This window comes from Pomacea canaliculata, linkage group LG1 (genome assembly GCF_003073045.1).
Source record: "Pomacea canaliculata isolate SZHN2017 linkage group LG1, ASM307304v1, whole genome shotgun sequence".
Lineage (NCBI taxonomy): Eukaryota > Metazoa > Mollusca > Gastropoda > Architaenioglossa > Ampullariidae > Pomacea > Pomacea canaliculata.
In genome coordinates, this window is record NC_037590.1 from 37847521 (window position 1) to 37861683 (window position 14163).

The following is a 14163-nucleotide window of genomic DNA, read 5'->3' on the forward strand; positions in this document are numbered from 1 at the left end:
TCGGACTCCAGCGTTCTAACCACTATCCGCTTCCCCATACATAAACACAATGCACAAATCTGTAAGAGGTCCAGGCGAAAAATCAAAGGTGAAAAAAATTAATTAACATTTTTAATTCCTCCATCCGGGTTTCTTTTTGTGTGCTAACTGCCATTAGCCTTAAAGTCCCCGTGGTCTGTGTATTCATAGGGTCCGATAGCCTCTCTATCAGTCCAATTCAGTTGTTGCCTATAGTCACTGCTCGTGGGTTCTGTTTCTTGCTGGCAGTGGCCATCTTTGAATACTGCGCCATCTTAAGGCGTCTGAATTACCAGGTAAGAACGAAATCTTCACAAGAAACATTTTTGGAACTGTCCCTTGTACCTTCAAAAGTCATACACTTACCTGACGTTCCAGGTAGAAATAATTTTATTTAAATTTCTTAGTCTAAACAAAACTAAGAAAAAACACAAAACAACAATTAACAGTTTTTTTAATTAACACTCGCTGAAAGAGTTCATTTATATACACACTTTACATGGCAGGCATATTTACATTGCAAAGTCTTAGTGAATATCAACATTATGGAGGAATAATTTAACAGTTATGATACAAATCAGCTTGCTTCATGGACAATAACAACCATCCGCTCCTTCTCTTCAATGTGTTACGACTGCCAGGTGTGCTACAACCCTGTGAGAACACTTCCGTCTAGGGATATACTTACTTTAGAACTGCATGCTATCTTGGCTAGTTATACTAGACTGAGATCATCAAATGAATTTTTACAATTAAGCTGAATAAGTAAAGCCGAAAATCCACATTTAATCTTGGATTGTGTAAGTAGCACAGAATTTGCAACAGCAAAATATACGAAGCCAGCATTACCAAGGCCTGCTGGGAAAAACAGGTTAGCAAAAATCAGTATATCAGAATATCCAAGAAAATTCTGTACTGCTTGAAACGTATGTTACCTTGAAGTAAATAACTACAATGTATTTATTTTCTATAGTCCATTCCTTTGTGTGCGTGAGTTAGTATTTCTCAGCTATTCCAGATGCATAAGTTCTCTCAATAAGTGTTCTAGTAAATTCCCGACATGTCAGAAGCACAATACTAAAGCTTATTACAAAGCGAAATATTAAGATCGCATCCGTCAACATCTGTAGTAGCCTTATTCAAGACTACAAACATCAAACAACATTTTTGGCATGCGAGTAAGCAAGCACTGTTCTCAAGTGCAGTTGAAAGACACGCCCGGGTACATGTCACCTCAGTATGCACACCCTCGCTCGCATCCGACACACAAACCACGAAACATCTTTAAACCCTCTTCTTCCGCAAACAGGTCCACAGTTTATATTTTTGTATGACTATACATTCGCTGACATTCGTTGCCAGTATTTGTAGGGCACTTTGACTAAGTAGCAAGACCAGTGCTGCAGAGACAGAATTTCAATGAAGAAACTTGTCCTTTTACAGCTGACAAATAAACCATCTGCCTTCACAAACAAAGAAAGCACATTTAAGGCTTTTTTCACTCACATTTTGAATAGCTGGCAGTCAGTTTCAGTTAACAATAAATAGAATTGTTGCTCGTCACACACAAGCGCACACACACAAACACACATGCACTGACTCTTCCTCACATTCAGTCAACTATTCATACAAGCGCGGAAACACTGCAACATATTCGGTAACAATATCAATAATATTATCGTGTGTACATCAATCTTCAATGTACATGTCTTAAGAATTAACAAAGACTTTGATTAGCATACGAGAAGCCGGGTAATTTTGAAGTATCGTTAAGCACACAAATCACATGTATGAACCAATCAAATCCCACGTGTTCTTCACACTGCAAGGACTAGCAAATGGTCCCCTGCCGACACTTGACACGTGACCGATGTCACCTGGTAACTACCTGTTTATTTCAAGTATCATAAGTGTCTTGAGGCCAGCCCATAGTTTAGAGGGGTTTTAAAAATATACCTTATGCCGATTTGAAGCTGATTATTAATTAAATCATGCATTGAAAATGTTTTGTTTAAAGTTTAAAAAATAGTGTTCTTGCAATGCTTTTAGGTTAAAAGTCACCAAACAGCAATATAACTGATAGTTAATGTGAAAGAATGAAAGAGCTGAAAGGGTGCACAAAATTGAAAGCACGGACTAATTTTTTTAAATTTTAAAGAAAAATGGGAGATCATCCAGGAATCAATGTCTTTCATAATATCTCTCCCTGCTTAATGTTTGTGATCTCCGAGTAACATTTCGAGGCGATTTCAAGAAAATTTTGTTTGATTCTCTTGTCAAGTGTTAGCAGAGACAACACATGATCTGACACCATCACATTAACCCCTGGACAAGTCCTTGCATAAAGCTCGTCTTGTGACCACAGCGCGAGATCATGTCTCCCCTCAGATTGTTTTAAAGGCAAAATAAACAATGGCACGTGAAGTAAGTATGGACTGTTTGTAATGTGAACAGCACGTAGTTCAAACCCTGGGCTTATAAACTATGGAACTGGGCTTCACAAAGTTCTCAACCAGCATAAGCTCTTCCGCCTGAGTTTGTAAACTTTGAACCTGGATACCATGCAATGTACAGAGACCAGGATGGCAGTTCTGTGTCTAGACCCTTGTTCCCCGACATTCCCTTGATATCTTTGACTAGAATATTCTCCCCCTTCGACCCTGTGTGTCTACCCTCACTTCCATCTCTTTGTCAGGAGAGATGGCGCTCAGACTGAAGTAGTTCAAATCCACTGACGAAGTCATGGCAACGAGATCTTTGCAAGCTGAACCCGATCAGACTTTCTCAAATTTCAAATTTCAGTGAGAGGCAGATCGTTGAAGGAAAGCGTCCCTGTTCCTTCAGAGTGTTCATCAGACTCGTCAAAGTAAAATGTATCGTTTGCATGCCCTGCTCTGAACATCAACGGTTGAGGTCGAAGGTCAAAATTTCTTTGAGCTTCTGACCCGCCGCTATGTCTTGTTGGTGAGGCTAAGGAGTGCGATGAGGCGGGAGAGGACGACATCATCATCTTGTTGTCCCATTGGTCCTTCTCCACGTCGTTTGACTGAAGGTTTTTGAAAGTCTCGTTTTCAGAGATAGCAGCCTTCAGATAGAAGCCAACTCTATTGCGGTGGTTGTTGTTAGCTTCACGGTCGTTGGGGTAGATATTCATGGCGACTTCTTGTTCCTCGAAGTTTCCAGAATCTGAGAGAGCGTTCTCGTCCAGGGAAATCTGTCTGAAACAATTCAAAGAAATCCATAATCTTCAAAATATGTATTACTGTGTTAGCAAACTTTTTCCCTGTTCATTATATCAAAGTAATCATAAAACTGTATCAAGGGAAGCAACTGTTACAATCGTTGTTCTGTGCAGTTACAACAGATGGTCCCTTTACAGTCATGACTACCGCCCAACAGTAAATCTCTTATATAAATATGGAAGATAATTATTTTAAATCGTCATTTTGCACCAAATTAATGTGTATCTGACTCTATTTAAACATGGCTTTTTCTTAAAGATTACATTTGATGTTCATGACCCTAGTATACGCTTTATTACCACTGTTGCACATTCAAAAGTTTGATAAAATATATTAATTTCAGAACAGCACTTTGTCTTATTCCTAAAAATATCAACTAATCAAATTTATGCTTGTAATATTCTTATATTCTTAATACCCTTAAATATGTCTTTAATATCATTGTATAAAATGATGTGACATTGTATGTGAAAGAAAATGCACTACCGGGTGGTGGTGGGGTGGTGACATTAAATTAAATTTCAAAAATGATTATTGGCGAGGTAGTGGATTGACTAATGAATGTAAATCATTACTGTGTCCTGTTAAAAGCATAGGAGCAAATATTACAATCAAAAACAAGAAAACCTATTAGACTATCATTTATATTGTCAAACCCTCACTCCAAAGAACACACATCAAACAACTGTAGCAGTGTAGGTTCTCGTGTCAATACCTTACAAATTTAAATTACCCAAAGAAAAACGCAAACATGTGCGAGGAGAGACAGAAAGCCAAACACTTCATACCCGTCATCATCTCCTTCCAGGATAATTTTCTCCAAGTAAACAGGATTAGAGCTGAAAAGGAAAACGAATCCTTTACAGTCAATGGTGTTGAAAACTAACTCATTTACCTTCTCAGCAGAAGGGTGAGACTAGAATTGCTTCATGTGACATTGCCAATGCTCAGTTTGCAGAATGCCTATTTATATTGCTGAAGTCATAGATACATTCAGGGATCATTTATGTTTTCATTTTTTAATACAAAAATTCAATTAAAAGATAAAATAGTATGTTAATAGATGTCGAATTGACAAAAATAATAGCTTTTCCCGTAAAAATGTAATGTTATTATTACCTTATTATCATACTTTTTGACACAATGTTTTCCAAATGTACAGTGCTTGACAGTAATTCACACAACAACAGATAAGGGTTTGGATAAATACAGAGAGAAGAATTTCGAGTTGATCTTAATATATTTTAAAATATAAATACAATGTCTATTAGATGCTACCACTACTATCCACAAGATTCCCATTCTTTGCAGTAGAATTAGGCTCCCATTGTTTTCAAGTAACAGGTAGAGTAGTACTACTAATAAGAGACAGGAATAATGAAAGAACATGCCATTATAAAGTGGGTTTCATAACCTTTTGCATCCCCATTGTCAAACTAGAAAAAAATGAATGTGAAGTTTTAAAAATACCTGAGCAATTTATAGTCACAGTTATTTAAGAAGGTAGCATTGACAAAACACAACAGTCGAAAGAACCAGATACCACATGCGACTCTTAACTACAACTCAGACTAGTATGGCACTGATTATATACAAACTACATGATGATAATACACAGAAACAAATGATAATAACGGATGATTATTTGTGTTTAATAGTGAAAATAATTACTTTATTAATAATTTTATCTTACTGAAATTTCCGACAGGGATAATAGCTTTTCGTCAACCCGCTTACTTAATATCATGATCTAATTATTACATTGAAAACATACATTTAAAAACAAATTAAAGACAATTTTCAGCCATTTAAGATTTTTTCGAGCTCAGAATGGAATTAATTTTTTTTAATTTTCGGCTTAGGAAAATGTGAAGCAAACATACTTTAACAGGAAATCAATGTGAACTATTTTTCTACATCACTGGAATGAGCTCAGTGCAAGAAAAGATATTCTAAAAGACTCTGTGCCTATAGCCGGTAAACGTTGCCATAGATACAGGGAACTCAGACCTTTGATACCACGACTTTCCTTTATTTTCTCAATTAGAATGCGCTTGACTGCATGTGTTTGTGTTTATGTTTTTTCATAAAGAGCAAAGACTGTAAAACATTTTGCAAAGTCTCCCATCGGCCGGCGATAGGTGGAGACAGGTGTTTGTGCCGAGCCAGCAACACATACAGAGGAAGATAAGCGTGCCCGAGACGAGATCTGAACCCAGGACAGCCAATCCTCACAGTACACCTTTTAGCTTATTGGATGGGGTTATTCACTTATTTTTTAGGAAATTCTTTTGCTGAGTTTAGCCCAGTGATGTATTTAGATAAAGCTATGTATTTAAAGTACACCAACAATAGTTTTTTCTTAGCACAAATTTAAAACATCGAATTACGAGACTGTCACATAACAACAATGAAATCATTTGATGGACGACAAAAAAGGTAATTTTAAAACAAAAGAATTAAATAAATATTTAAATAAAAGTGTTAAAAGATTAAAAAATATAACATTGATATGGGCCTTCAGCAAAACATAAACTGACAAAAAAGCTCTAAAAGTAAAAATTAATTTTGACGAATATAAATACAGTCATCTGTGACAACGAAAAGGAAAGCTTTTTTCTTACATAAAATCCGTTATAGCTAAGACATGCACATTTGATGGTAAGCACTATAGAAACAATAAAATAAAACATAAAATAAAATAAGTTATAAATAATATAAAATAAAAATACAGCAGTGCACCATTGAATGTAAAAAGTGGATTACCCACAGCTAAAATCTTGTTTGTCCCTCAAACATTCTAGGCCTGCTAGGCAGCAAAGTGGATAAAAAAAATAAACAGTTCAAATTTCCAGAGCAAGAGTAAAGCTCTATTAATCATCACAAATTAAATATATTAAACACAAAAGGCTGCTATACTTTTAGAAACAAAATTAAAGTTGCAGAAATTTATTAAGAACTAAGGAGATAGGACATGTGGGATAACCGAAACTTCTATAATTCGCAAACCAAAATGAAAAGCCCCACAGGAAGCATTTGGATATTTTTGCTTACAATCGTTATACACTGATATCGGCGCATGCAAAAGAAACAAAAACACTTTAAATTATAAATCATTTAATTTCTGACACGTAGTTTAAGAGTTTAAGACAAAAAAACTTTTGACTTTTTCGTATCTTAGTTCTTTCATTCCTATTTAGAGTTCTCCTTTGGACACCGGCAATGTATGGTTTGAATGGCATTCACTCGTTGGTTTCTTTCTTTAAAAAGTTTTTTTATTCGATGGTATATTTCGCTGTATTTGATATAATAGCAAAATCCCACTAACCTAAAACTAATTATACATTATTTGTTATGGATCGCATATCCAGCCAGACAACTGGCTAACTAGTTAGAATGGTTAAATACAAACACGACACAAATTCTTACTTTTCGTAGGCATGCATGTTTGTTCCTGGGATGTCCACCTTGTATAGATCAGCTTCGTCGGGCCCTGAGATGAACAAAAGCAGTTTCGTGACCGTTTCTTTGATTAGTGTTTATGATAAACAAACAGAGTGGTGCATAACAAACAAAGCAGAAGTAACAAAACTGCTAAAACAAAATTAGCTTCCATGACGGCAATCATCGAAGAAATTAGGATTTCATTCGATTCAATTTTACTTTTGTCATGATAAAATTAGCATTGACTTAAACCTCCATATTTCAAACTGCACACAAACTATATTCAAATGCCATGTTAGTCCAATTATCAGTCCCGTTAGTAATATGTGAAATTGTCAGCATGTCAGTAAGAAGTGAAATCGCCAATCGTTAACATCAAAATATAAGATTTTTCAAAAGGGTGTTGATCACTTCATAGAAAACTCTCGGCTCGTTTAAATCCGACATTTATTTATTCAAGCTATAGCTTTCTTTATCTTACACACACATATGTATACATACACAGTTGTACAGACATATGCACAATAATGACACTGGCAGAAAAGATACTATATTCTCTTAAGATTAAATCCCCCAAAATAAAAGAAATCAAGTGTGGTAAAGAGTAGCTCAATCATTATCAAGGTTATAAGCGTTTGTACAACAAGTTACACGATTTTTCTAGATTACACATTTAGTTTTTTAGACCACACAAAGATATCATAGTACCAAAAGACAGTCCACTGAACAATCACTGGAAAGCGAAAATGGGTTTTAGAAAACAAGCAGTATGTACAGCCCACATATTTCAACCTACCAACTCCAGAGTTGACTATGAAAAAATACAGAAAACACCATTTACTGCTTTATGAAGTGTAACATACACGCACACACGCACACACACACACGCTTGTGCCCATGTCAACCATACCCGGTAGTCCGGTTTCCTCCCTTCTCTGTGTGCATTGTGTTGTGTGCGTTTCGTATATGTAAAGTGTCTTCTAGTCTATTTTCCCGAATATAGCCCTGAATAGTTACTGTCACCGTGTAACTGCTTCATTTTAATACAATAAACATGAGTAAGCAGTAAACATAAGACGCTTTAAATTACAACAAACAGGACATTTTCTATACTATTTTATCAGTTGAAAAACTACAAAATTATCTTTTTTTCGTATCACTGAGGATATATTTGATTAAGACTTAACGATCCTTACCATATGCCATCGCAGTTGCGCTTTCAGCTTTCTCCTGTACCTGCATGATGTAAATTAAGGATCATGGATGACATATATATATATACACCAACACTTTCATCTTCATTATCTATCATGTCATTTTTAAAGGTTTTTCTTCTCCAAAACACTTATTTAGCTATGATTATGCTTGCTTTATGTCACGTTGTATTACTGTTTTCTATCAAGGTCCTAGTGACCTCGCGTTTAAATAAAATAATTTAAATAAAAAAATTAATCTGACATCCACGCAGACTGTGTCAGGAAGGTAATGTGTCAGCCAAGTCGACATCTACAATTAGGAAATTTATATCCAGTCAAAAAAAATTTGATAAATGTTGTCAACCATTTTGCTCTTAGCAGCCCCGTGTGTACAACTAGTTTATAACGATCTGGTGAATCTTCCACACACTGATTTCTCTGTGTAGATGTATTGTGGGTGACAATGCATTTCTGGAGTTTATTTTACTATACTTGTTACTCACCGCTTATAGGTACAGCATAGCACAATGGCCAAGATTATGCACAGAGCCCCGAGAATGACAGAGACCAGAATAAGCGCCATCTGGAGTTTTTTCTCTGTACTCTTGTCCTGTTCTTTGGTGCTTGTCTCCTACACAATGATTCATATACTGTGTACTACATGCTCACAGTCTGTTCATTCCACTAGCACTAAATCCTCCACAAGAAAATATTTTAATGCTAGTGCAAACGATAATAGAAAGCACTAAGATATATATAGAGCGAGTTGCAGGACATCAAATTAAATGTGTCAAAAGAAAATAATAAAGACTCAGGACATGACATGGAAGTAGGACCATGAAGCTAACTACCCAGTAGTCTACTCACAACAATCTGAAGAATGTTGTAGTCGTTCAAAATCGGAACAAGCTGGCTGCTCAGCTGGTCAATATAACTGAAAGATGCAACGGTGATGGCAATACTAACATACTGTCACGTGGTTTGTGGAGTTTAGAAAAAATAAATTTCAACCCTACTATAACAATGTACAAAGCAATTTAAAGCTATAGACTGCAGTATGTCTATGTATACAAATTAAGTGCTTAATAAGCAAATTATAACAAAATCATGTATATCAGCTATAAAGTTGGCCTTCAACTGTCTTGAGTAGTACAAAAGCTAAACTAAACATGTATATTGCAATGATTAATGATATATATCAGAACCGACGGGACAAGTGATAAAGTGCTAAATGTTTTAAAATCGTTGAAAAACTCGGGGTACCTTAGAAGTGTCTCAGCAGGGACGATGCTGCTTGTCTGAACTACCTCCCCGTGTATGAACATGTCAGTCCTGAAAACCAATGTTGATTTATTACACTTTCTAAACATATTGTTTGAACTGACACACCCAGCATTCTAGTCATTTCTAGAAGCTCTTACGACTGCCTTAACTTGAACATGATCGAAGAGTAAAAGTTTTAAAATGTTTAAATTTCTTTTCCCATTCCTTTGTAATCTGAGGGTTTATATCTATCCTTGCTCTCACCTTCTTTCGTGCATTCCAGAAAACAGCCTAAGATAATTTGTTGAGTTAAAATTCTGAAAGAGAAAGAGTGGTGTGTTTACTTGTCGGGTTCAGCAACGCCGTTGTCGTTCTCGTGTGTCTGGATTTGATCGACGACAATCCGGTAGTTGGTGATGGCGGACATTCGCCTGCAACACCATAAGTACCCTCTGCCATTTGCAAGCTTTCACTTTTACACCTAAAGATATTTTACACATCAAGACACTTTACACCTAGAGACATTTTACACCTAAAGATATTTTACACTTAAGATATTTTACACCTAAAGACATTGTACAAGCTAGCATGATTCCACTTGCTTTTAGGTAAGATGTAAGATATGACACTTCTGAAATCTTGTTACTAAGAAAAGCATCTATGTCACGAATCGTACGTAGGTTGGGTATAAAAATTGAATAATTTCATTCATTTTGTTAATTATGCATATTTTTCTCATAAACTGTAATGGGTATATTGTATAAAGTATAGTGTATTGTATACCGTATTTTGACTAGTGAATTATTGTGTTTTTGATATTCCCGCTAAAAAGAAAAAATCTCTCACAAATATACTAAGAATTTTACTAATTAATTTAACTCTTAATATACAATAATTCTCCGAAATGACATACTGAGCAAACTGTACTTTAATGTTGGCCACGGCACCGACTGGTTGTCTGAATACAACCTTCAGCCGCTGATTGTCATTTATGAGGATATCTGAAAATAAGCAATACATACTTTATAAGAAGAGATTTATGTGTTTTTATTACGGGACAATTTTATCATGACCAAAGAATACAAATATCTCGACTGGAACAGATAGATAATAAAAGCTTGTCTTGTCTCCAGAAAACTTATAGTTCTTAACATCTTGTTTTTAAAAAAATCGCTCATACTACATTGCAGTGTGTCTATTATAGATACTATAAGTAACGGATATTTAGATATTTAATACAGTAAAATTGCACCTTATGAATGTATTATTTTAATGATAATGTTTTATTTATATTTTAAATATCGTGTCACCCTGAGCGTGGCAGTGGCACTGAAGCCTCCTTTGTCATAAACTTTGAGGCCGACACTGAAGTAGCCGGACATGTCGGCCTTGAAGTACATGTTGGTTTTGATCGACCCGTTACTGAACAGAATAAACGGGGTGTTAATGCCGGATGCCGCCAGTTCCTGTACCAGCGCTTCCGGCTGCGCAGTGAACGCTGTGGTGTTCTCAAACCTGTTGATCCCCCACTGATCTGAGTCCGCGTCTGAAACTTCATCCTGGAAGAGAAAACAAGATGTCCTAAGTGACCAACCGTTTGATATATGAAAAGTTGACAACCTCAGCTCTGCACAACTGCCGCTTTTTGCCTTCCTTATAAATCACATATTCTTTATGGTGTTTGTTAAAATAAAAGTCACAAATTATTGTTCGTGTAAGCCTCGAACCGGAAATCGTTTGCTCAAAGGACAACTGCACATTTCGGCAGGCTAAGGCGCCCATTTTTATTTTATTTTCATTTGGGACTAATGCTATCACAAGAATGTTTTTTTCTGTTGCTGTCTTCGGCAAGGTTTTGAAATCAGAATGCCGAAAGCTGGCTTAGACCATCAAAAGAAAAAAGCGAACCTTTAAATTGTAGATGATGGCGCCAAACTGAGTGGTTCTTGTCAGCCCGACTGCCAGATCCGCACGGGCGAAGACAGGCTGATGGTCGTTGACATCATCTACCATGACTTTCACCCACAGGTACGATGTGTTGGTAGAGACGTACAATGGCGGGGCGTTGGAGCCAGACGGAGCCATAACTTCCGGTACACTAGCTTCGTAGCAGTTGTCTGTTGCCCTGACCACGAGGTTTGTCGAGGCGGTCTGCTCGCGATCGAGGGTCACATTTGGGTCGATACACAGGGTGCCAGTCGTGTTGAGCTTAAAGACTTTCGCCAGCTCTACACCTGCAACACAATGTGGTGATGATGTACTCTTTCCATGACCCTCTTGGTTCTTATCATATGTTCCAATTACCTCCGACACTCCTTCAAATGATGGCATTCACTAGGATATTTTTATCCTGTCCTCTGTTCCTAACAAAAAAAAAAACATTCAGGTGAGCCGGACAGATTTTTAATTCAAAGTTTAAAGTTCCAAGTGTTTGATTTTATCAGACTGAGCTGACGAATTTGTTGTAGCTGCGGAGCGAATGCAGCAGACATGCTCATCAGAATCAAATACATTGAACTAGGCCAATGAACCACTAACCTTCAAGATGGTAACAGATGATTGTGAAGCTAGGATCGCTGTCACGATCCACTGCAACAGCAACACTTGCGCACTGACCAGCCTCGTTCTCGCGGAAATGAACCATGTATGGGGTGGGGATTGTGGTGCGATCAAACTCGGGGGGCTGATCGTTGACATCTAGCACCCTGACGATCAATGTCAAGTCAGAGGAGAAGCTAGTCGGCACCCCGTGGTCTGTGGCTCGGACAATTAGCTGAAAGCACAACAACCGGCACATGACTTGAAGGTCCTAGTGATGGTCTGTTGTTAAATACACATTCATGACACTGAGAACATAATCTGAATGCAATACATGAAAAAACTATATTGAAAACACAACAGATAACCTACCCCATAACAATAACACAACAGACATAGCTACTCTCTTTTGCGTAGATACCCACGGCTCCTTCTCTCCCACCCAACACACCCTGAACTCTTTTTTATTAGGTATAATTTTATGCCCCTAAAATACTGACCTGGAAACATAATAAGATTTTTATTATTTTTAAGTTAAAAAGCAATGCCAAAGAAATTGGCTAATATGTTATGTATCCATGTAAAGTCACAGAAAAACGAGAACATAGAACAAGTGGCATGAATCCATTGATTCTGCTCCAATGAAACACTCAAGGTTTAAAGAGGCATGGCTTCCCTCTACCTGGTACTCGTTCTGCTGTTCTCTGTCCAGTCTGCGATTAGTGGTCAGTCTTCCTGTATCTGCATCCAGGTTGAAGCTCTGCCAGTCCTTATTGTCCTGTCGCTGGACCAGGGTGTAGGACACTTCCCCGTTTGGCCCCGTGTCCGAGTCCTCGGCCTCCAAGACAATGACCAGCTCTCCGCTTGGTTTGTCCTGGACAGTACACAAACCTTTCAGGATTTTACAAAAACTACATTTAAAAAAGATTACCTTAATTTGCATCTATTGGTCCAGTGACTTTTTTCAAAAGTGGAAGGACTCATATTTGTCAAAAACTCCTATTTTTTAATTTTTTTAAATCGTAGAGAAAATTGTGACTGTAAGTCCTACCTCCACTACTTTGTCTATGTGAAATGTAGGGTCTAAAAATAATCATCGTTGTCATCAACGAACCTCTGATACAACAGCTACAGGGTTCATCGGATTAGGCTTCACAAACTTTGGCGTGTCATCATTCACATCGTACACCTCGACGATGTATGGTTGTGTACTGCGCATGACATGTACCCCTTTGTCTCTGGCCTCCACGGTAATCACGTAGGTGGAGGCCAGTCCATGTAACAGCTGCAGCAGGAAAGAAACAAACTTATCTGGATACTTTACAATGCAAAGGATTGTCCAGAGCTACTTTAGAAAATACAAATAGTATCAAAAATTAAAATTTCCACACATTTATTTCTCACAGAAAAACTTTACATCCTTACATTTAGTCGAACACACTTCGAGAACAGGTTATTGTCCAAAAGAAAAAAAAAATATCCGTAGTCTTTCAGATTAATTTCAAGTGGACAAGGGTGTGCACTTACCTGAGCAATAGTTACAATTCCACTTGAGGTTCCAATCTGGAAAAAGCTTCTGTTATTTTTAGTGGCATTTGTCTCTGAAGTCAGATAATATTCAACTTGTCCGTTAAGACCTGGAATGTAAAAATTTGAACAAAGTTATGGCCTGACTATTGTCAACTTAAGAGATTCTAATACTTTTCTCATTTTTTAAAATATTCTGGAGAACGACCATTGCGTAAACATAGTCTTGACACATTTGTAGCATTGCAATACCCTTCTGCGCATGTACTACTAAAAGATGCAGTCGTTAATTTAAATAAAAAAAAATTACAATTACTGGCTGCATTTTGAAAACCAGAGAAGACCCTCTAATAAATAACTCGGACCTTCATCGGGGTCGTCAGCCTTGACAGTGAATATGCTCGTGCCAATGCCTGCTATCTCAGCAACAGATGGCACCGTAGGACCCAAGATTCGAAGACGGGTGCATTGTCGTTGACATCTGTCAGGCGAATGGTCACGGGTGTTCTCTTGGACTTCTGATTGAGGACATCGGCGGCATTATCCTTCGCTACCACTCCAGGCGGTACTCGCTCTTCTTCTCTCTGTCCAGAGGCTTGGCCACGGTGATCACGCCCTTAATTGTCAAAGTCAGCCACTTAAAAATGTTTGATCAGGTCTAACTTTTGGACTGAACTCTAAAGAAGGTTGTAAGACATTAAAATACAGGTTTAAAAAAATAGGAAAACTAAAACAAACTAGTTTAAGGGCAAAAGACAAGGGATCTGGCAACAATTTCCCTTCCAAAGTCATCGACGACTAAAATGTATCGTCTCTCTTTTTTTCTCTTTTTTCCATTCTCTTTATTTGCTTTTCTAATTTTCTAAAATCAATTCATTTGTCTAAAACTAATTTGTTTGAAAATTTCCCCAAAGAATCACATGTACAGGTCAGCT

The 14163-nt window shown here is 37.2% G+C and overlaps 2 protein-coding genes across 2 annotated transcripts; both read right to left on the reverse strand.

Annotated features, from left to right (window-relative positions):
* Positions 1 to 455: 455 nt before the first annotated feature.
* On the reverse strand, positions 456 to 8511 carry LOC112558941. Its single transcript, XM_025229713.1, has 6 exons — positions 8404 to 8511; positions 7901 to 7940; positions 7501 to 7515; positions 6690 to 6753; positions 4049 to 4099; positions 456 to 3236 (listed from the first exon to the last, which is right to left on the reverse strand). Exons 2-6 carry the CDS (start codon positions 7908 to 7910, stop codon positions 2810 to 2812), a joined length of 567 nt encoding a protein of 188 aa, XP_025085498.1. The 5' UTR covers positions 7911 to 7940; positions 8404 to 8511; the 3' UTR covers positions 456 to 2809.
* A 996-nt stretch (positions 8512 to 9507) lies between these two features.
* On the reverse strand, positions 9508 to 13768 carry LOC112558894 (protocadherin Fat 4-like). Its single transcript, XM_025229644.1, has 9 exons — positions 13594 to 13768; positions 13229 to 13338; positions 12816 to 12986; positions 12384 to 12575; positions 11702 to 11936; positions 11072 to 11397; positions 10474 to 10722; positions 10077 to 10164; positions 9508 to 9594 (listed from the first exon to the last, which is right to left on the reverse strand). Exons 3-8 carry the CDS (start codon positions 12918 to 12920, stop codon positions 10153 to 10155), a joined length of 1119 nt encoding a protein of 372 aa, XP_025085429.1. The 5' UTR covers positions 12921 to 12986; positions 13229 to 13338; positions 13594 to 13768; the 3' UTR covers positions 9508 to 9594; positions 10077 to 10152.
* Between the last annotated feature and the right edge of the window lie 395 nt (positions 13769 to 14163).